At 39.2% G+C, this 21316-nt stretch overlaps 7 protein-coding genes across 8 annotated transcripts in view; 1 reads left to right on the top strand and 6 right to left on the bottom strand.

Moving 5' to 3' along the window:
- Positions 1–10: 10 nt before the first annotated feature.
- On the top strand, positions 11–811 carry bcn92 (LYR motif-containing protein bcn92). The gene is made up of 3 exons (XM_065315255.1): positions 11–146; positions 289–409; positions 467–811. The coding sequence occupies exons 1-3, from the start codon at positions 64–66 to the stop codon at positions 524–526; spliced, it is 264 nt and encodes an 87-aa protein (XP_065171327.1). The 5' UTR covers positions 11–63; the 3' UTR covers positions 527–811.
- LOC135801740 (nucleolar protein 6-like) lies at positions 414–4578 on the bottom strand. The gene is made up of 9 exons (XM_065315251.1): positions 4433–4578; positions 2985–4369; positions 2628–2930; positions 2262–2573; positions 2053–2198; positions 1227–1996; positions 980–1174; positions 822–923; positions 414–761 (listed from the first exon to the last, which is right to left on the bottom strand). Exons 1-9 carry the CDS (start codon positions 4451–4453, stop codon positions 639–641), a joined length of 3357 nt encoding a protein of 1118 aa, XP_065171323.1. The 5' UTR covers positions 4454–4578; the 3' UTR covers positions 414–638.
- Positions 4579–4666: 88 nt separating this feature from the next.
- LOC135801741 (facilitated trehalose transporter Tret1-like) lies at positions 4667–6265 on the bottom strand. The gene is made up of 2 exons (XM_065315252.1): positions 6124–6265; positions 4667–6062 (listed from the first exon to the last, which is right to left on the bottom strand). Exons 1-2 carry the CDS (start codon positions 6233–6235, stop codon positions 4744–4746), a joined length of 1431 nt encoding a protein of 476 aa, XP_065171324.1. The 5' UTR covers positions 6236–6265; the 3' UTR covers positions 4667–4743.
- Positions 6266–6489: 224 nt separating this feature from the next.
- LOC135801746 (E3 ubiquitin-protein ligase synoviolin B-like) lies at positions 6490–9010 on the bottom strand. Its single transcript, XM_065315256.1, is given in 6 exon segments — positions 6490–7125; positions 7188–7231; positions 7234–7369; positions 7440–8273; positions 8334–8579; positions 8642–9010. Coding segments are annotated over 6 exon segments (1521 nt in total). The 5' UTR covers positions 8771–9010; the 3' UTR covers positions 6490–6993.
- A 615-nt stretch (positions 9011–9625) lies between these two features.
- Positions 9626–12680, bottom strand: LOC135801770 (rho GTPase-activating protein 22-like). The gene is made up of 6 exons (XM_065315283.1): positions 12444–12680; positions 12191–12382; positions 11758–12135; positions 11310–11695; positions 11203–11247; positions 9626–11148 (listed from the first exon to the last, which is right to left on the bottom strand). The coding sequence occupies exons 1-6, from the start codon at positions 12552–12554 to the stop codon at positions 9795–9797; spliced, it is 2466 nt and encodes an 821-aa protein (XP_065171355.1). The 5' UTR covers positions 12555–12680; the 3' UTR covers positions 9626–9794.
- A 411-nt stretch (positions 12681–13091) lies between these two features.
- LOC135801769 (cytochrome c oxidase subunit 4 isoform 1, mitochondrial-like) lies at positions 13092–14444 on the bottom strand. Its single transcript, XM_065315281.1, has 4 exons — positions 14338–14444; positions 13853–14077; positions 13604–13796; positions 13092–13543 (listed from the first exon to the last, which is right to left on the bottom strand). Exons 2-4 carry the CDS (start codon positions 14072–14074, stop codon positions 13407–13409), a joined length of 552 nt encoding a protein of 183 aa, XP_065171353.1. The 5' UTR covers positions 14075–14077; positions 14338–14444; the 3' UTR covers positions 13092–13406.
- Positions 14445–15965: 1521 nt separating this feature from the next.
- LOC135801768 (pikachurin-like) overlaps positions 15966–21316 on the bottom strand; it is a 42535-nt gene continuing 37184 nt past the window's right edge. For both annotated transcript variants that reach the window (XM_065315280.1, XM_065315279.1), the window contains exons 6-7: positions 19645–20698; positions 15966–17466 (exon numbers count right to left, since the gene is read on the bottom strand). In XM_065315280.1, the coding sequence (XP_065171352.1) occupies positions 17211–17466; positions 19645–20698 (1310 nt within the window). In that variant the 3' untranslated portion in view covers positions 15966–17210. The remainder of the gene's footprint in view (positions 17467–19644; positions 20699–21316) is intronic.

Raw genomic sequence — 21316 nt, 5'->3', positions numbered from 1 at the left:
GTGATTTTATTGCACTTGGCAAGTGCAACAATTATACTGCACACATTGTTTATCAACACTATAATGGCCACCAACACCCGTCAGGTTTTGAGTCTTTACAAAGCAATGCTACGAGAATCACAGAAATTTTCATCATATAATTTCCGGTGAGCGAAAATTGTAACCTTACATTTCTTGGGTTCAAAAATTATTCAACTTCTTCTAAACTTTTAATTAAATACACAATAAATATTGCCCAACTAACTTTTCAAGATTTCCATCAATTTAACAAGTTGTTTTTTCTTCCAGTAATTATGCCCTTAGGAAAATTCAAGACTCATTTAGAATTAACAAAGAAATACAAGATCCAAAAATAATTGCAGAGAAAATAAAAGAAGCAAAACACAACCTGGAGATTATCAAAAGACAAGTAATAATGATATATAACAATTATAATTTAATACTAAATGTAAATAAAATGTTTCAGGTCATTGTTGGACAAATGTATGCAACTGATAAGCTAGTCATTGAACACACAAACAGATAAGGCTTTAAGAAAATACAAATTGTTAATATCAACTCCAATATAATAGTTTACGATTTGTTAATTAACGCGCTGGATTCTCGTTGTTTTCTTTCAAGAATCGCGTTGAATGAACTTACTTTCTAAGCACTTCTATGTTTCTCACAATCCCCTTGCCATAGATATAGAAATCTTCCTCACTGATGTCAGACTCCAATTTATTTTGCGCCGAGAGTTTCCGACCATGTGCCGTAGAAATCTGAGTTTAAAATATGTATTTTTGTAAATATAGTGGTTTGTAAGTTATAATTTGTATCACCTTAAAATCCTGTTGTTTTTGAATAGTTTGCTTCCACAGAACACCGATTACGACTCCACCATAGAAATCGCGAAAGAATAATGCATATTCTCCAAAATTCTCCTGGAAAAAACTCGTTTTAAAAATGATTGGGGTATTTTAATCCGTCTATACTTTACCCGTAATTCCTTGAGGTACAATTCAATCGGATCGAAACCCACAACCGGCATACACTTCGTAATAGATTCATCGAACTCTTCTAACTTTACGATAAAATTTTGATCTCTGTTGACTTGTTGATAGCGTCGCAGGTTAGTCGAGGCATTCAAGTGAATTAAAACATCATAACCGGTCAAATTTGGGACGAAACACGCCTGTGAAATCATTTTTTTTTAAATTTATGTCTTCCAAGGTATAAAAACATACCTTATATGAAAGTTGGCAATCCTCTGCCAAATTATCGATCAGCAATTTGTAACTTTCGGCAGCCAAGCACTTTATCCTTCTCAGGACAACCGCCGACGGTCCACATTTCGTAAATAAGGATTTACCCTCATCAAACGGCGTAATTATATGTAACGGATTGTAACTCAGACGATCTTGCAGAAATTTACTATCGATTTCATTCAGCTCTTCAATACTCAACGAATCATTGAAATTCACGGCGACAGTTTGAAAGTTGTGATCAAATGTAGACATAAACTTTAGGAATCTTAAAAACGCTACTTGAGGCAATATCGCAGGCTTGTAAGGCGCTGAAGTGATAAACAAGGACGCGTTTAAAAGATTAATAACAACATCACTGATATGATCTGCGTCTAACATTTGCGAACGCATCCATCGCTTGATAAGACACGTCGACGGTCCATAACTTGGATTTGCTTGATGCAGACCGTTGAGAGCACCGGAAATTTTCGGTAAGATCTCTAGATTTCGTTCAAGGCGTAAACTTTCGTCAGTGTCTTTATAGAATGTTAAACCGTCAGCGGTTACATCTTTCTTCAGCAGTGCAATTTCTTTCGGATGATGCAAACGCAGGCGGAAAACATATCCTTGATAAAATAGATCTATGTGGTCGTCGCGGACAGAGGTGATGACGTCGTGCTCAAGGCGGAGAAGTTTGGAAATTTCAAAGTAATAAATGGTTTTCATTGCTCGCATAGCTTCCAGGGTTTTCGGCCATTTTGAATTTAAGGCTAAGAATACACAAGCAGTTAAATAAACCATTATAAATCATAAAACAAAAACTTACCAAGCTGTAATACACATTCAATTGGCTCAAACAAATGCGGTAATTTGTTTGGCTTCTCATTCATTACAACAAAGTCACCGCGTTCGCTACAATTCGTTTTCTTCAAATTGTAGTTAGTAGGAATGGGTGGAAACAACTCAGTGTAACTATAAATAGAGTATTTATAGTTGAATATATTAAATAAAATTTGAATAAACGTATGTTTATACCTGTATAAGTCAGATGTGCATTGGCACGCTGTTATAGGAAGTGGTAGCTGTAAATTTCGTAAAATTTTATCCAAAGAGGTTTGTACACCTTTAATTCTTATAATAGCTTCCTCATTTGAACCGGTAGGAAATGGATTTTCAATGTGTTCAAGTTTCAATTGTTTTTCCATTTCAACACCGTTCAACTCGTAACTCAACTCTAATTTGTTTCGCATCACGAATTCAATGATTTTCGCGAATATTAAACGTTTATCTTGAATTGTTTTCACATCATCAAAATAAACTGCTTCATAAATTGAAGAATCTTTAAATCTGTAAATAAATTTCAAAATTAAATATTAATTGTGAATATATTTTAAATATTACCTTCGAAGATCTGCTAAATTGCCCCAAAAATCTTTGAACTTCTCTGCACCTTCTTCATATTGTCGTGGACCTTTCTCAATAACATTATAACAATATTCCGGGTTCAAATTTAAGCCATACGTGATTACGTTTGGATTTTCAGTAAAAATTGGTACTAATTCGTGAATTCTCTTGGTTAAACCATATTTCAACTGATTTTCAATGCAGTTTTGGATTAAACACTTATAAAAACCAAAGAATTTGAACTTGTCTTCATTGCTACTATTCCAATAGATCTTTTTAAATTGATTTATATCAATTATTCTATAAAATTGTAATCAAATTAAATACTGCAGGTAATTAATAACATAAACTTACTTAAGAATTGCATCGTACTGTAAACCAACAGGCATTTTGGTTGTGAACAAGTGCGAGAAAGAATTAAACCGATTGCTATCCAAGCTCTCTATCGCCTTTTTAGCTTCGGCCTTGACTTTCATGTAAACATTTCCATCTAAAAACGCGCCTACGTTAAAACAACCAGTGCTATCTAGCAAAACAAATTCGCCCTCGAACAAAAGCAAATTATTCGGTTTAACATCTACAGCAATCGACAACTTTTCATCATCTTTCAAATTCGCAATAAACGACCAGAAAATTCGTACAACTTGATACGAACTCATCAACTTATTCACTTTCTTCTTTGAAAACAAATACGCGAGTATATATACTACTAAATCATCAGTGAAACAACGATAATCACTGTTCAAATCTCTTTGCCTCAGCCAAATTACAATCAACTTAATCGCGTCTGTAATATTTTCGTGGGAATTTAAACATTTGATAAACGATTCATTCGTTTCTAATGTACAATCAAATAACATAATAGAATTATAAAAGAAAGTTCCCACTTCAGAAAAACTTTCTATTTCAAAGTCCGGAAAATCATCATATGATAATTGTTTCAAATTATTTTTGTTTGGCATGAACCTTATTGGTTTGAATGTATCAATTTCAGGCACAATGAAAATATTAATCAACATTTGATCACACTCTGCAGGCACAACTTCCAAATATGGCAAATGATTGTTATGTAAATAGTTTGCAACTTTAATCTGTTTAATGCAATCAAAGTTCTTGATGTAATTTTCAATGTAAGCCATATAAAATTGTTTCTTTAGTGCATACTTGTTATTAAGATAATCTTTCTCAAAGAACATAGATTTGTTCATGGTAATCATTAAATTGGCAATAAATTTAGTCTTTTCGCTTGGAATATTTTTGAGTGAACCATGCAAAACCATACTTTTGGGCTTCATAAATTTCATACTAACATCCTGACTACATGGAACTTTGTCCAAACTAGCTGCATAATTAATAAACTTCTGTTTTTCATCAAGTTTCTTTTTCTTTGATATTTGCAAATTATTCAAGTTAATTTCAGTAAATTCCGGAATGTTTAGTAACTTTTTCTGAAACTCTGTGAACCAAAGATCAAATTGTGTTTGATATTTTGGTTTCAATTTAATTTCCTCTAATAATTCGTTTATTTGAAGTCTAAATATATTTGAGTTGAATAAGTTTTCAGTCTCACGCAACTTGTTCATTTCCTCAGCTGTTGGTTGTTTGTACAGCTCACTCTTTGATTTTTTGATTGTTTTTGAATCATTGTCTCCATCGTGAGGCCTTTTATTGTGGATAATTTCTGGCTCCGAATCAGAATCTTCGGATGAATTTTCCGAATCTTGGTTGAATTCATAATCCTTAAATATGCAGGTTATAAATATAAATGGTTTAATATGGTTTTAAAATATAACTTGATTTACCTCGGGTTTAAATTCAACCATTTTACACGTTGTTTCGAGACTTGTTATCACTTTAATTAAACAATTTGGATTTCAAAACCGATGCCAACCAAACATTACAAACACGTGTTTTCTTTTAAGATTTTGTCAACACATGTTGCAGTTGTATGCAATGCTCGAAAGGTGGCGCAGACATCGCGCACTACAATATTCCTTTCTAAACTCAGAATTTCAGAATTGATATAATCACAAGTCTCAAAATCAAACTACTCTTTATTGAGTTATAAATTTGTAACGAAATGTGTAAATATTTTGAAAGAAATGCTTTTATTCTAAGCCCCCCTTCTCTTTCTGAAAACGTTCCCAGGCTTGTGATGTTCAATATCAGCCTGAATTTCTTCAAAAGTTTTTTGATTTGTCTCCACAACCACCAGAAGCAAATAAAATATTCCCAAAAAGCAAATCGTTCCAAAACCATAGAAAATGTATGCCGGATTTATACTAGCCATCATAACTGGCATGACCCAAGAGGTGCCAAACGCTAACATCCAGTTAACAAACGCAATAATCGTACTCATCACAGTTTTCACACTGCTGGGCAGATACTCTCCAAACATAAGCCACGGCAATGGTCCGGCTCCCAGCGAAAAGCCCATAATATACACCACAAGAGCAATCGTTGGGATCATGGCTAAAGTTTCCTGTGTTTCTTTGTCCACCATAAAATAAAACCCGGTCAGCACAAGACAAAGGCACATTATACCCACGGAAATGGCGAATAGCATTATCCTTCCGGCACGATCGACACAAGCAGCAGCGACTAGGCAAAGCAATACTTGGGCTATTCCAACAATGATAACCGAAAGATCTTCACTGATGTTAGTGTTTGAAGCGCTAAAGATTGCATGCGCATGGTACAAAATTGCGTTGATTCCACTTAATTGTTGTAACATGTGTAATCCTAGCAAAACCCCGAACGCTTTTAAATTAACAGGTTGTTTAAAACCTTCTTTCACAGATTCTTTTGATTCAATGGCCGCCTGCATTTCAGCCTGTTCTTTGCTGTAATCAAATTCCTTGCCACGCAGTTTCTTCATCACTTTCTCATACTTCTCAAGTTTGTTACGCTTCAACAAAGCGTAAGGTGATTCTGGTATGAATAAAATCATCAAAATAATTGCTAAAACGCACCCTGCCCCGCACGTGACATTTAGAATGATCATGTTCTTGGCAATACCCGCAATGTACGCAACTAAAATTCCAAGTGTAATGAACAACTGAAAAAAGACACCGATAGTTCCTCGATGACTCTTGTGTGTTGATTCACCAAGATACATGGGGCACGCAACACAGAAAGCGCCTGCAATTCCACAAACCAAGCGCCCCGTGATCTGCACCCAGAAATTCATACTCAGCGTCAAGGGAATCCATCCGCAGATGAGTATGACATGTGTCACAACGATGCACCATTTCAGACCTAAACATTTAACGAGTACCACAACGAGAAGTTGCGAGAGCGCTGCACCAAGCGCAAAAAGACTGGAAATCCAGGCAAATTCTCCATCCGTAATTCCACCCTCTTTTTTTAAAATGCCATTAGCCGGCGAAGACCAACCGATTGCTGTTCCTGCCACAAAACCACCGAGGCAAACTAGAAATTCAAAAAAGTATTCATAAACTGTATGAAAACTGTAATTGCATTTATTAATTACTTATGACTCCAACGATGTATTGAAAGAAAATTTTCAGGTTTTTAGTTTCTTCTTTAGCCTTCGCTTTCGCTTCTGCTTTTTCCCTTTTCTTGGCTTCCTTGGCGTCCGCCATTATTGTAAAAAATTGAAAAAAATAAAAATCAAAAATATATAATTCGCTTGTTACATTTGAATTGAAGCACGTCAATTGTTTTTAAATCCTTAGATACACAAATCTCGTTACCTACTTTGTTTAACAGAAAATAAATAAAACTTTCCGCTGGCTAAAAAGTTTATAATAAAAGTTTACCTTTTTAAATTAAGGTGTTTCCGGGGACAAACGAAAGAATTCTCCTCGTCATCTTGCGCCATTGAAATTCGACAACCTATATAATAAATTATTTATTATAACTGCATATAATAATCATATCAGTACCAAACGATTCAATCATAAACCAAACAATAGTAATAATAGTAATTTTAATGGAAAGAACATAAATCATCGTGCCGTTAAATATATCGGCGCAAACCTTCGCCACGAGACATTACCGTCGATTGGTTTCGCACTGCAAAATTGTTCGCTTGGGAAATGACCGGAAATCATAAGAATCTTGTACAAATTTTAAAAACAAATAGCACCGCTGATTTCAATTACGACGCGGGCGCCTGTTGTTGGTCTTGTGGTTCTTCAAACTTTTGCAAACGGCGCCGCCGTAGCATGGACTCAGCAGTTGCATTCTCATCATCTGCAGCTGGCGCGCTTGAACTGGTCGACGGCATCGCGCCGAGCTTGTCTACATCATTTTGTCACTCGCAGGTGGAAAACTGTTAGTTGTTGTACTGCCACTGGCAGTGCCAGCTTCGCTGGTGCTGGTGTTGGTATTGTTGGAATCACCGGCAGCCCCGCCGCGTTTTCAGTCGTCGACGCCGGTGAATTATCGGCGGTCGCATTTGGCATCGATAGGAAATGGCTGCGGCTGTATTGTACTGTTGCATCATTAATACAGCAGCATCCAACATAAGCTAGAATCAAATTATTTTTATTAAGAATCTGAATGTTAAGTTGCTGATTGTGATTAAAGTACCTGAACATTTCTCAACCATTGAATTCTCGCCTCAACATGTTCTCCTCGTTACCCTCCATACGCCGCAACTGCTCTAATGAAATCGAAAACAAATTCGGCGGCGGCATCGGCGGTGGCGTCATGAAACCCATCGGCGGGAAGGGGAAGAAAGGTGGAATGTTCGGTGCGCCATCAGCACCAGTCTGTGCCGCACCAGCATTGGTGGCATAAAGGCGGGACATTTGGCATCCTCGGCGCATGTTGCTGCTGCGCTTGTCCGGGTTGTGGTACATTACCAGCAACACCAGCTTGAGGACCTCCTTGCGCCTGTCCATTTAAGACATTCCTCAAATTATTGTTGAGCATCATGAAGGGATTGGGCATATTAAACGCCACATTAGGCATGTTAGGTGGCTGCGGCATTTGTGGCCTAGCTTGTCTATTTTCCGCAGCTGCGGGTGTGGGAGTAGGAGCAGGCGTCCGCAGAATATTCAACCTGCATGTGGGACATGTCTGCTGGCGCTGGAACCACGAGCGCAGGCACGCCGCGTGAAATATATGATTGCATGGTAGTTTTTTCGCAGCGGTGGTCATTTCCTCGCGACAAATAATACAGACATTGTCGCCTGCGGTGAGTTCTTCAAGCGTCGCATCTGGGTACAATGTGTTCATGTTGTGAATAGCGCGACGTGATAGTATCACGTCGTTGAATGCTTTTTTAAAGTTTCGCAGCGTGTAATACATAGGTCGCAGCGCAAATAGAGGCAGCGTGTAGATGCGTATCATGATAATAACGAATGCAGCGTACAGAATCACCTTGATTAGACCCATAATCAATTCGGTGTAAAGCAGAAATACTGCTTTGTTGTCCCAGGGAGTTTCACTGTTCAAATCGAACGAGTATAGTGAGTATTTGATGGAGATGTTAATCGCCATCGTGATGAGAATCGCGTACTCAAAACCGAAGACTAGTTGAACAGATGCGCCTTTTGAAACTGTTGACTGATATGCATGTCCAACAAAATACACATCAAGCATGCCCAACACCAGCAAGAGACCTAAAACTCTAATGTGGAAAAGCATACTTATGATTGGACTTCTTTCCATCTGAAAGTAAAATAATTAATGTTAATTTGTCTCAGGTTTAAAACAAATTGTTTAACTTACAAAGTCAACTCTATCTTCAGCCAACCAATGGAACGATTTCAAAAACAGAAGTAACGTAAATAACGCGACGAATTTTGGATTGAAGTCATCCCTAAACACTGTGAATGCCAGACATGTCTCAGTAATAGCATACCATGACCTCTCCATCAAGTGCTCAAACTCCGACGTCCGTAACTCGCCGAAAAATACCTTTCGCATAATTTTGCCCATCAAGAATACACATATGAATGCTTGAATGTAAATAACCTAGAATACATTAACATTTATGCACTTGCAAACAATCATATTAATTTTAAAATGATACTCACAGCCATGCTAGGATTAGATTTAGTTATGTACACCACTGAGGGATAGAATTGTTTCTTTTGATAGTAGGCATTCGCCACCACCAAGGTGGTAAGCGCTACGCTTATCACCGATATGCCGAGAGATCGCATCTCGCTGTGTGTTTGTTGTGGTCCTATATCCTACGTATTTGGGCTCGATGACGAGTGAGTTGGGCACTAATTACCAGCATACACAGCACATTTTCTCGCTCGACACAACCGCTATTATTAATTCATTACGATATCGGCAATCGGAGTGTTTCTTGTTCGTGGCGCGCGATATATCGACTGTATTAATCCACGATTCATATGTTTTTGACGAGTCGAGTGCGTTGGTGGAGTTGGAGACTGACAGTTTTGCGTAACTCTGGCTGGCAGTTGTGGGAGTTTTGGCTCGTTTTGGTTGGCGTTGACGATTTCAACGACAGCACTGTTGAAAATCGGTTTTGCGCAAGTGTACGTGCGATTTCTAATTGCGTAAAATAGAAACGTACGACATTTTAAATTGGTATCAATTCGTTAAACACATTTTATTAGTAATTATAATTTGCTAAAATAGCCTGAAACCGTTTAAAAACTGTACCTTTACGAGCAGTTTCTTTAAGTTGAGTCAATTTTCAACTTGAATGTGTTGTAGATAAGGCAAAAAATTAACGTGGAACAATGTCATTGGCCGCGTTAATAACACGATAATAAATTTAATAAAGTGCATGTAGGTATATTGCTTACTTTAATTTAACTTGACAACACGTTCAAATGTAAGCTTTTCAAATAAACGTAGACCGGCATTTTCAAGATTATTACTATATAAATGTTGTATTTTACACAAAAATCGTTAAAAACAATTTCGGAGGTATGCAATTCATAGCTAAATAAAAGTGCACATATTTACATGAGTCACAAACATATAAATTTAATATTTGTGTAATTTGTAACAGAATTGTGCAAAAACTGACAAAACTAGAATAAAATACACTCTCCATTTTATTATAAGAGTCAATAGAAAATATAAGTCACATTTTAAAATCGGAAAACACAAGACATCCATCAAAAGGCACATAATAGATTCACGATTAATATCAGATCATTTTCGAAATTAATTTTCTTGTATGTACAACATATCTATAAAAAATACTTACTCCAACATAAGTCGCGACACTTTCATAGGTGTCTGTCTAATTTCTACTGTCGACATCGGCGTCTTACACAACTTACGGGGCGATTTCAAATGCAAACTTCTCTTGATATGTGGCATCGGTTTTGGTGTAGTCTCTATATCTCGATTCGCTTCACGCAAAATAGAGTTTCGTTCTGCTTCACGAGATGATGACTTAGGCAAGCGATGAATTCCCGGGCTTTTGCATGGTCTTTTCCTTGGTGACATACTCTTTTTACGCCGTTCCTCCATTTTCAACGTCCTTATTCGATTTAATTGTGTTCTCGGTGCGCCAATCTTTGCTGCGCGCGGTTGGGAAACGTAATTTTCTTGAGATTCAGTCGAATCGCCTAGATTATCGAAAAGTCTTGCTTTTGCCATAACCATTCCGGCATTTTGACTTCTCAAACGTGCTAAGGATGCGCGACAGTTGTTATCTAACACTGGATGTGGTACATCTGGTGTGCTAAAGAAACCTTGCGCGCTCTTCCAGCTGGATCCCGAAGAATCAGTCACAATCGAACTACCTAAAGACATTTCTGATCTTGTAGACATAGAGCTATTAGTGCTCCTTGGAGGCGCAGGTGATGGCATAAGAATATTCTCATTATTCGAACAATTTTGTGATTCTGAACATTGAGTTGTTTTAGCGCGTCTCATGCTGCTCCTAGAGTTTTTAGGTGATGTTGCAGTCGTAGCACACCAAGTTTGCGTTCGACTGAGACGTACTTTTTGGCCCTCTTTGCGACGGAGACTACCAATTTTCCTAGCGCTTGGTGAACGAAAAACTGGGCGACTTTCACCCGAACGTCGGATTTTTAATTCTCGGCTGAGCCGTTTCGCCAATTGATCTGTGGTTGAACACATCGGTTCAGCCTGAACTAATGTTTCAACATACTTTTTGTTCACTTCCTGCACGGCAGACTCGGAAGAAGGAATAGGATCGACATCAAGGGACCTGGGAACGCTTTCAAGTTCAATAGAAATTCGACGTTCAATTGCCGAAACGCGATTTTTTATATCTTCGTATTCAGCCTTCGGAACGCGCATATAATCAGATTCTACTGGTTCGGATCGTTGAAATTCCAACTCTTCAGTCAAGTCGTTGATTTCATTATCAATGTGAGCGTCGTCATGTAAAATTTTCGGTTTGTCGGCTGTCATTGTTCCAATGCAAGAATTTCGGGTTTTCTTCTTTTTGAAGCCAGCGACCGAACTCATCGCAGACCAGCGTCTTTGTATTGAACTTGTGCTCGAACTCGACGTTACATCAGACTTTTTATTTTTGGTTTTGTTGGTAGACCACAAAATTCGTTTTTCTTTTGCACTATAACTATTCAAGAATTTATAATTATTATTCATATAAGAAAATTATAAGTAAATATACCTTTCGATTTTAGTTGTTTTTGAATTATCTGTTTTTTTCTTTCCACTGCAAAATAAATGGTTCTCTTGAGATTTCCCAGCTTCACAAGAAACTTGAATGTAACTTACTTTGGATGATTATTCACCGGTGTACTTGAAGGCGTAAAAGGTACATTTAGAAGAGTACTCTGTGGCAATTTGTCTCGAACTTCCTGTCGTCTCTTGGCCGATATTCCTACAGCTTCCATTTTCCTCTTTTTTGCTGAACGCGTTAAACAGGGCGTCATTAAGAGATCGGGTGCGGCCTGTATTGGCGGCGGGTCTTCATTTTTATTATGCGTTACAATCCTTTTCAAACCGCCAAAAATCCGTGTCAGACTTCCGCTGCGACGCTTCTTCTTTTTCTTCACGCTTGATGTTTCTTCGTCCATCATTGACACGTTGCTGCTTTGTGCAATTCGTTCAATTATGCTATCATTTAACACGCCAATGCTTGATGCGTGTTCAATTAACAACTAAAAACAAAAATTTCATTGCAATTAAATAGATTTATGAAAGAATTTGTTTTTCTACACACCTTAAAAAGTTCACAAGTTTTATTCATTCTCAAAGTAGCATTATTAGGTATTTTCTCTTCAGCTGGGAATAGTGTAGGCCCAATAACAACAGCCAAGTTATAAGCATCCATTCTATTGAATTCATGATATTCAGCAACTCTATACAAAAATTGCATAAAGTATGCTAGAGTGTTTAGATGCACAGTTGGCAGTAACAAACAGGCAAGCAAAATTGCATCCACCTGTTTTCTATCCATCAAAACACATCTCAGGAATAATTCATGAAATGAATATGGAAGCAGAGGTTCTGGCAGCTCTCTGAAAAATGTCTTCAGTACACTTGCAACATCAATCACATGATGTTCCTCACTAAGATAGCAACCAGCATCTAATGATAACTAAAACATGTATGACAATTAAACTTAGTACACAAATACAATCAAATGCTATTACTTTTATCTCATTCTGTCGACTTTTAGAGCCACCTTTCCTAAATAATCCTTCAGTGTCAATTTGCATCACAATAAATGAACACAATTCATGCACAATTTTAGGCACAAGAAGTTGTTGACCACTGGGCAGGGTCACAGTCTCAACAGGAAGTAAATTCAAAGCTCTCTTAAATACTTTCCTACTTTTTGCTTCCTGAAAGTTTCATTGATAAAATCAGTAATGCATGCGAATAAATAATTTATCACATTCTAACCTCAGTGTGTTGGCGGCTTTTTTTCGGTCTGTATTTAATGCCGAGCGTCTTGAGATCTCCCACGGCAAGGCATTGTATTTCTTCTTTCTTGAGAACATCGTTGATGAACATCTTGACCCGCGGTTGATATAATGCGATTGTATAATTTTTATTTAAATCAAACCGTCATTTTAATCGAGCGGCGCAATCGGCACAACAGTCAACTCCGTATGTTTGAAAACACATGAGAAGCGCGCAACTAGCGCTACTGCACAACGGATGCGGTCAAAGTGAGAAAAACATATATTAAAAAGAGAAGCAGAACACATATGTATTTTAGATGAATTTTGAACCGGATAAATACAAAATACGTCGTAGGATTTACTATGACTAACAGTAACCACTCTATACATTCAAAACTTTTGCAAACTATGCAAGTGCCTGTAAAGCCTGGTGTAGGCGGCTATTATGACCATAAAATGTGCAAAATGTAGAAAATCCTGCATATTTTGTATTTATTACATAAACACTTGTTATGAATCTAATCTCTTGTTGAAAATATCAAGTAATCCATGTTTTGTAACCGTATTATTTGTTTATCGTGAGTTACAATTAAGTTTTCACTCAGAAAACTATAAAAATCCAATTTTACTATGAGTAAAACATGAATACTTATAACATTGATGTTTATTTTTATTCCATGACATCGCATCACTGTACAAATCATAGTTACTCAATATATCACAAACAAAATCTGCGCCCAGAACGAAACAAGAGTGAAAAGGGTAGTGAATACATTGGTTCTGCATTGTTATTACATTTACACGCTTGACCTTAACTATTATAACTATCTTGCCGAAAATTCTGCATAATCAATTTATTGAACTTCATTTAAAACACCCAGTCAGAGTCGTTCAATCGCTGTCGAATGATTGAACCAGTCTGACGTATTTTATTAAATAATTCATACTAAACGTGCTACATTTACTTCTTCCAGTCGTCCTTCTCGTAGTCCCATTTGGAGGAAAGACCCTCCACGGGGTTCATGTGCAAGTCGAGGATACGACGCAGCTGCGCCTCCTGCGCTTCCTTTTCGAAGCTTGGTGGCAGTGGGTTGTATACTAAAAATAGAATAAGTGATGTTTTGAATTGATAATTATTTGAGTATTTCGATGTCTTACCGAAGAACTTCATGCCCATGTAGAGCCACAAGCCCATAGATGCAAAGAACAATGTCATGCCAATAGTAGACTTCCATTGACCAGTGGGAGCCTTGAATTCAGAGAAGGTCTGACGGAAGGACGCCCTGTACAGAGCTTTCTTCTCTTCAATGGAAAGTTTTGACCAGTCTCCCTTCTCCTTCTCACGGAGAGCCTGAAAAAAAAGTAAAATTTAATTATTTTCTTCAAAGTTTTGTAGTTAATAATTACCTTAATGTCACTGGTTGGCTCCTTCCACCTCAAAGCAGGCATTGGGAAATCCGCCCGATCGACATAGTTGGGTTGTCCATTGAAACCGAAACCAACTACCTCCCTGCTACCAATGGCAACCTTCTTGGGATCCACAACAGCTCCATGAGCACCAGCAGCGCCGAGTGGAACAGTGCGCGCTTTGATGTTTCTAGCACCCAGAGCCAGAAGTCTGCCAGCCATGGTCTATAAAATCAAAGCAAACAACTAAAAATCCAACGTACCGCAAAATATTTCAAGTGCATGTATGCAGTGACATAAACTTGTATGATTAGGTAATCATCACTAGTAGCTAATGTTCAGGTTTTGTTTGCCAGCAGCGTGTGTTACGTCTTATATAGTAAAGTATTAAACATAAAGTTAAGAATTCATATTTTAGTCCAGTAGATATGCAATGCAGAACAGTTTGAAAGAATTGTTTAAATTCATATTCGATCTGTACTTACGATTGCGTGAATATATCAAGATGGCGAAAGACTAGATGCGAGTTTTTAGTGCGGTTAGGTAGGTTGGAACTCGGAATGCACGGAACAGCCCGATCGAGTGAGCGAGCAGTAGTCATAAGTGTGCATTTCATCAACGGCTTACAGATGGCGCTACGTGTATGATTTTTATCAAATTTAGCAATTAATTTCTTTGTGAAATTAATCCAGTAATTAGTTAAACACGCAAATTGCCTTAATAATACTTCTCTCAGGTTTCTTTCCGTGTTAAATTCTGCGTGTAACAACATAAATAAATAATAATATGTCTGATTTTTGTGAAAATTAATACTCTTCGCCATTTAAATGTTTATATAACCATTTCATTGTTAAATGGTGCATGAATTAAACACGGTCAAAAGTTGTTTACATTGTTGAGACATTCCGACGCTTATTTCCCTCATTTACGCTTTCACTGCGGCTTTCCCCTCAAATGTTCTTATTGTAGTTGTATAAAAGTTTGCTTATTACTTCCCTCACATACATATTTCGTCGTAAAGCCGAGCGCGCACACACTTAAAGCATTTTATTATTGCATTTTCGCAGATTGGGGAGTTAGCAAGAGAGCATAACTTTTCGTTGACGAACGAACCAACGAGTGCGCCGGACGTAAACGTCGAGCGCCCTGAACGACACATTAGTTCCATTACGCTACGATTACCGAAGTTACCAGTCACGAGCGCCAACTGGGTTGATGTTGGTTGGCTGGTTCCGGTTAGCATTGTGCATGTCGTTCATGCCGCTCCATCGAACCGTTCGGAATTGATCGAGGCGTCGATAGTGAAAACCTGGAAATGACCGATGCGCCCGTTTCACGTCCAGCCTTGGAAACACCGGCAAACGTTTGCCAATCCGACGCCCTGTTTGCTTATATTAGGGTAATAACCATTCGGACATTTTTCAAACTCACCGGCTACCGTTTTCCCAACACTCCGGGCAGGAAAAATTGAAAACGAGTGTAAGTGCCGCTTTCAATCAATTCCCGAACACATCACTCGCACGTGATCCCTTAGAGTAGAAAGGGTTGAATAAACAAGGAGCCAGGTCATAAATCTAATATTTTACGAAAACAAAAAAAATTTCGATGATTTTTCACATTACTTTCAGATTTTTTTAAATCAACTTTTTTTTTGTATTGACATACAAGGGAAGGTCGGATGCGGACTTTGTAGTTCTGCAACAAAGTTTAGCAACTTTATCAACTCCTTAATCATACTTAAGGCGAAGATACCACAGATGTCTTTCAAACTTTGCTTACCAATTAATAATAGGCCAAACTTGAAAAGATGATTAACTTTCGGGTTCGAGGGTTGCCCTCATTTACCTGTGCGAGAAAACTGAGCCTCAAATGTAAATGCCTTCAAATAGGCCCTCCAAAGGCGCGTAACAAACTTTATATGGTATTACAACTAGGGGGAAGAAGAATTTCCTCCGGGTGAGTGTTACACGAAGCAGAAACACTCAATAAAACTTGATTGTGTGCATATTTTGAAATGTTGTACTTCAAAATGTTTAATTGTTACTTACATGGATTTTGATTTTAATTCCCAGCCGCCATTTTGTTTCGAGATGGATAAAATGAAAATGCGAGGTTAAGTCAAAAGCGATTTGTTATTTAACACACAAATTAGACTACCTGTACAAATTAGGTATTCATATACATACGTATTATATAACAATATGAATTTTACACTGGACCGAATAGAACCTACTCATATTCTTATTGCAATAATAATTGTAAACGGTTGAGATGTCTCCATGCAGTTTGCTGTAAGATTTGCTTCACGTTTCGCTTCGACTTGGACTTTTTGCTTCTGGTAGTTGTATAGAATCAGGATGCCACAAGTACGTCCGCCATAAGTTATACATAATATAAATTCCTCACAAACGTGGTGCAACAATTGACTTGTGGTGTCTTTTTTGTGTGTGTGTGTGTAGGTGTATGTGTGCACTTCTCGTAGCAATAATTGTGTCGTTGTGTCGCATTGATATCTTTTTTTGATTTTTCGTGTTCGTAATAGACAAAGAATAGTTTTTCGTTTGCGCAAGTTTCACTAATAACTATAATGATATGATGAAAGTGGGTAAGGTACATTTGTGCTAAGGATTGCGTTATCCTGATTCCATCGCGTCACGTTGCGTGTTTTTGTTTTTGCTTTGTTTTTTGGTTTCTATATGTATAGAGTGTGTTCTGACGAACTGCAGTACAAGTTATACAAAAGATATAAACGTAATGTAAGTAGAAAAAACATAATGCGGTGGCGGAGTGGCCACTGCTCGCGGTCTTCGGTATGTGCTTTTCAGAGTGCCCTTTCAAAGAAGTAGACAACCTATCTACAAATATCTCCTAACACAAATCCTTATTAGACACCCGAATTGAACGGGCTATACACACAATATTTATTTAACTCTATTACTTGTTTTAGTTTTGTTTAGTTTTCATTTATACGTAGTGGGCTCCTGCTTCTGCTTTCGTCGCTCCTTTCATTCTCGTATCGATCGATATTCGGTCTTCCATCCTTGAAATTGTTTGCTCCACGCTCAAACTCCAACTGTCGTGATCTTGTCTTACTTTAATGTTACTCCTTAGGTTACTTTTGATAAACTTCGCGTTAGTGTTAATAGCTCCCGAAGTGTAGTCAGCCTTATTTAGTTAAATCGTTTTGTTTTTCTTCATTTCTTTTCTTATTTTCATGCATTTTACACTTAGAGATCGTCCGATGCATGGCTGCTTTGCTGTTTTTTGTCTTTTAATTTAGTAAACCGAAAAGAATGATAATGCATTTTTGTTATTTTTTGTTAGGTTTTTTGATGTGGTAGGATTAAAAATGCAGCATTTACAGCTCGCATTCGCCGACATTGCGGCTGGCAGCCGTGTGACCTACGAGTTGCAGGTGATAATCCGTGTTGAGCACCAAATCGGCAACGCAGCCGCGTACGCCGTGGGTGTACCGCCCACCTGTGCTCAGCGTCACGTCAGGGATGCCGCCGACGAAGAGGCCTTCTTGCGTCGCCCGCGGGTGTGGTAAGTCTACACTCTGGCGAGTTAATGTCGGGCCGTTGTCTACTTCTAAAATTCCAGAGCCTCCGTTTCTGTAACAGACAATGCAAACACATTTTAGAATATAAAAAGCACGCAGACATCAGATTAACTTTGTATTTTTTATGTTTTCTCAACAAAAAAAAGCATTTAAAATCAATGTGGGAGATTTTGGGTGAATCAACATCTCCTAAAAATATTATGACGTGCTCAGACATTCTGATTGCATTAAACCGCGCGTCGCAAATCGCGATCACTTCAAATTGCGATTGCGGCGCGAGCACTTATCAAGCGATTTTCCTCAAGACTTTTGTAAACCCGACGCTCGCATGTGCGCCGGCACTAAAACGGTTTGTCTGATGAAAACTTTATTGCAAACGGCGGCGCGGCGGCAACGGCGCTCGTGATGCACTTTAAAAGCCCTAGCAGATTTCTTCCACCACAACCGCTAGTTTACCACTACTTTATCAGCTAACTTTGACTCTTCGAAAGCGCTTTTTTGCGCCGCCTCACTCAACACCGCAAAGAAGTCGGCAACCGAATATACTGAATGCGTGTATATGTGGGCTGTGAGTGAAGAGGCAACTTCCTTATACTCGCGGATAACACTTTCATTATAAATCAAGTATGGCACAATACGCTTTCGCAGCAGACAATTGGAATTTGGCACGAACTGATAAAAGCTAACACACGCAGAGCTGGTGCTTGCGCAACCTACATGACTATTGATAATAACCATTGGGCCGAATTAGACGCGGGCTGGTAATTTAGCAAGTTTGCTGAATGCCGGCATAATAAGGGCGGCAACTCGCGGGCCGGATATGTACTCGAACAGCGCCGCTGCCGAAATGCATAATTCCCTCAAGTAATTGCTCATGCTTAACGTTCGCAGAGTAATTCACACCCGGCTAAAACTAACGCTGCCGCACTATCGTTACGGACTTTTGCGCTTTGCGCTTAGAGCTTTTACCAACCGCAAAAAATAACGATGCAAGACATGAGAAACACATGCGAAGAGTTAATTCAATTAACTTCTTTTGGAAACAACTTTGTTACATTCTAAAAACATAAAAACATTCGTAATTAACCTACAATACTTAAAATCTGTATTTTTTAATGTTTATAGTTTTAAAATCTTGAGTTATGATGTAGTAAATTAATTGAATCGTAAAAAACTTTTAATGAATATAGAAATGATATTTTAAGGTTAAGAAGTTTTGATATTGAGCTGAACTTCGGTTTCAGTAAAACTTTAGTACCCATGAACTCATTATCGATTTCATCACGTGTATAAAGCAAAGAAGACGAAACTTTAATCAAACTTGGAAAAATTCTGCAATATCCGGGAAATATGTAAAGCATGTTTTAGTTTAAATTTCACATGAAAAATACCGATAGTTGGCAATTTTTCCCAGTTTTATCCGCGCTGCAAAACTTTTTAATGAATTGCAAAGCAGGTCTCTGGCATTACCGAAATGTAAACAAAACAGTGTTACGCGCGGCGAAAAGTTTTATGCATTCGTTACCATTTCGGTGTGCGTGTTACAGCAGGTACGGCCATTACGTCGAATTGAATTCCACTCTCAAACAGAAAGCGGGATGAAGGATTACAGTGGATTTCTTCCGGTTTCGTTTCGTTTTTTCATCCTTTTTTAGTTCAAAATGTTCGATCGGCTGTTACATGTACTTGCTTTGCGTCCTTTCCGGCATATGATGAGACCTCACCTCGCATCGCCTTTTGATTTCGCCAATCGCAAATCTCGATCTGGAAATGTTCTGTACGCAATCTCGTAAAGCGTTATTGCATTGACTCGGCCTTTGTGCGCGCGTAAGCAAAAACCCATTTAATCAGAATTTACTCGATTTACCGACACTTTTATCTGGAGATATTCGCAAAGTGGGAGGTTGGGGGACGAAAGCCCGGAGGCTCGCGCCGCCGCCCCAAGCGCACTCTCGAGTGCCATTTGCTTTAAAACGTCGCAGTATGTCGATGGCGGCGGCCGAACGAGCGATAAGGGCAGCGCTTGAGAACTCATCGAAAATGCACGAGGCGTGATTGGGGAATGCGCCGCGGACGAATTAGTGCAGCGGATTAATAAATTACTGCAGTGTAATAATGTTAAAATGCAATATTTAACATGTCTTTAAAGCAAAAAGCAAAAAATAGGTTAAATGTTGAAATTAAAGCGAACAAATGGGATTGTAATAGTACGTTGAATAATTTCACTTGCCTGACTGCACGGACTCGATGCCAGAGATTATCGTGGACGGTAGTAATGTTGTGAACGACCACAATTTCCTCCGCCCGTACGGTATAACGCAGCACCAACGCCCCGTGCTCCAACCCCAACGAGAGAAAATCGCCGGAGCCGGAATCCATCCACAGCAGCAGCCCGTCGGATGTGGACACCTTAAAGCGGACGTTAATGTCCAACGGGTCCGAGACGAGCGTGGCAAGCGTCGAAGCATCGTTAAAATGCAAGTAGCTGTCGACGCCGGTAAACGAAGGCGGGCCGCGGCTACACAGCTGATCCCTATACCCAGGCCGACATTTGCACGTAAAGTAGTCCAACTCAGGAATACATTCGCCATCTTCGCCGCAGGGACGAGCAACGCATGGATGTGGGCAGTTGTCAACATTAGCGCCACCTAGCGCCTCCGCCAGAATCGGTATCTGCCTACCGTTGATGGTGACCTTTTGCACGCAACCAACAAAAGCTCTTCGAATTCGCACCTCGGGCGAAACGGCCCCAAAGTTTGGCGCACCACCTAGATAGAGATTCTGCGGCAGTGAGAGTTGTGTGAACGCGCCCGGGGACATCACCTCCGCGGGCAGTTGACTATCGACCTCCAATATCGCCAGTCGACCCGTGCGTGACACTCTTATCTGATGCCATTCCCCAAGGGAGATCTTGTGCTGAGTGCGCGCGATGCCAGCGCCCGTGCCTAGGTCGTAGGCGAACTCGACGAATCCTTCGTTGAGGTAGAGTGCCATGAAGTCACCCATACCGTCAGTGCGATGGCCGTTGTAGAGTAGCAGTCCGTCTTCGGCGTTCGGTTTGAGTGTTATTTCGAGGTCCAGCCAGGTCAGGGCGTCGTCACCCAGTCCGCGGTAACGCAAGTGGCTGGAACCATTGAAGGATGGCACTTGCAGGTCGACGCGGATCTCACAGAGGTCACCGGAAAAGCCCAGCGGGCAGAGACATACCGCTGAGTCTTCGTTGGTCAGGCATTTACCGCCGTGCTGACAGGGCACGCGGCTGCAGCGATCCGCTGTGCATTCCTCTGCAAAATTAACACAATCAGACATTTCGATAACCCTTCACAAAACGGGTTAATAGAGGGTAAATTATTAGCCAAAATGATCATTTTTGCATTTTAAGCGTTAATTTAATTATTCAAATATTTGCTTCAAAGTTACCATGCGTTGATTTTAGATTTAGCACTCTCAGCACAAATCAACCGTTAAATTTTAGCTTGTGGCCAGTCTCGTATAAACTCTATGCTTGCAAATAACAAAAAAAATGCTTAAAAAAGGCAGCAACACACTTTTATGCGATAAAAGATAAATGTGAACGTTATTCCCAAGGTGTACGCCGGCGATCGGTTACCATTTCCAGCTGACAATAAATTCCGATCCCGAGATCGCCAATTTTACGATGTGCAGTAGACGCTCAGGTAAATATTTAATTAACTGTACAGAATTGGCGGTGTCGAGAGGAGCCTGCCGCCGACGCGAGTGCATTAATTAATCATCCAATCGATGTAAGTGTGCTTATTTCGCGTCGGCGCAGACATTCAATAATCAATGCAAGCCTGGTCGAGAAAAAAATAAAACCGCTGTCGGGGTAGTTTTCACAGCGGCGGCAGCCGGCACACATTTAGTTTTTTTCGTTCATCCGA

Source organism: Atheta coriaria, unplaced genomic scaffold, assembly GCF_025399875.1.
Source record: "Atheta coriaria isolate IRGN ID8LTWV9N9 unplaced genomic scaffold, Caltech_Dcor_3.1 hic_scaffold_13_pilon, whole genome shotgun sequence".
Taxonomy (NCBI): Eukaryota; Metazoa; Arthropoda; class Insecta; order Coleoptera; family Staphylinidae; genus Dalotia; species Dalotia coriaria.
Note: the sequence above shows the minus strand (reverse complement) of the source record. Positions and strands in the feature narration are given on the sequence as shown.

Coding starts and splice junctions, on each gene's coding strand:
- bcn92 (XM_065315255.1), top strand. CDS start 64: ATGGCCACCAACACCCGTCAGGTTTTGAGTCTTTACAAAGCAATGCTA. Junction 147..288: donor TTTTCATCATATAATTTCCG/GTGAGCGAAAAT, acceptor TTTTTCTTCCAG/TAATTATGCCCTTAGGAAAA. Junction 410..466: donor TGGAGATTATCAAAAGACAA/GTAATAATGATA, acceptor AAAATGTTTCAG/GTCATTGTTGGACAAATGTA.
- LOC135801740 (XM_065315251.1), bottom strand. CDS start 4,453: ATGGTTGAATTTAAACCCGAG. Junction 4,370..4,432: donor TGGTTGAATTTAAACCCGAG/GTAAATCAAGTT, acceptor TGCATATTTAAG/GATTATGAATTCAACCAAGA. Junction 2,199..2,261: donor TGCACATCTGACTTATACAG/GTATAAACATAC, acceptor CTCTATTTATAG/TTACACTGAGTTGTTTCCAC.
- LOC135801741 (XM_065315252.1), bottom strand. CDS start 6,235: ATGGCGGACGCCAAGGAAGCCAAGAAAAGGGAAAAAGCAGAAGCGAAA. Junction 6,063..6,123: donor ATACATCGTTGGAGTCATAA/GTAATTAATAAA, acceptor TTGAATTTCTAG/TTTGCCTCGGTGGTTTTGTG.
- LOC135801770 (XM_065315283.1), bottom strand. CDS start 12,554: ATGTTCATCAACGATGTTCTCAAGAAAGAAGAAATACAATGCCTTGCC. Junction 12,383..12,443: donor AAAGCCGCCAACACACTGAG/GTTAGAATGTGA, acceptor TGAAACTTTCAG/GAAGCAAAAAGTAGGAAAGT. Junction 11,149..11,202: donor AAAACAACTAAAATCGAAAG/GTATATTTACTT, acceptor ATTCTTGAATAG/TTATAGTGCAAAAGAAAAAC.
- LOC135801769 (XM_065315281.1), bottom strand. CDS start 14,074: ATGGCTGGCAGACTTCTGGCTCTGGGTGCTAGAAACATCAAAGCGCGC. Junction 13,797..13,852: donor AGCCAACCAGTGACATTAAG/GTAATTATTAAC, acceptor CTTTTTTTTCAG/GCTCTCCGTGAGAAGGAGAA. Junction 13,544..13,603: donor CATGGGCATGAAGTTCTTCG/GTAAGACATCGA, acceptor TTCTATTTTTAG/TATACAACCCACTGCCACCA.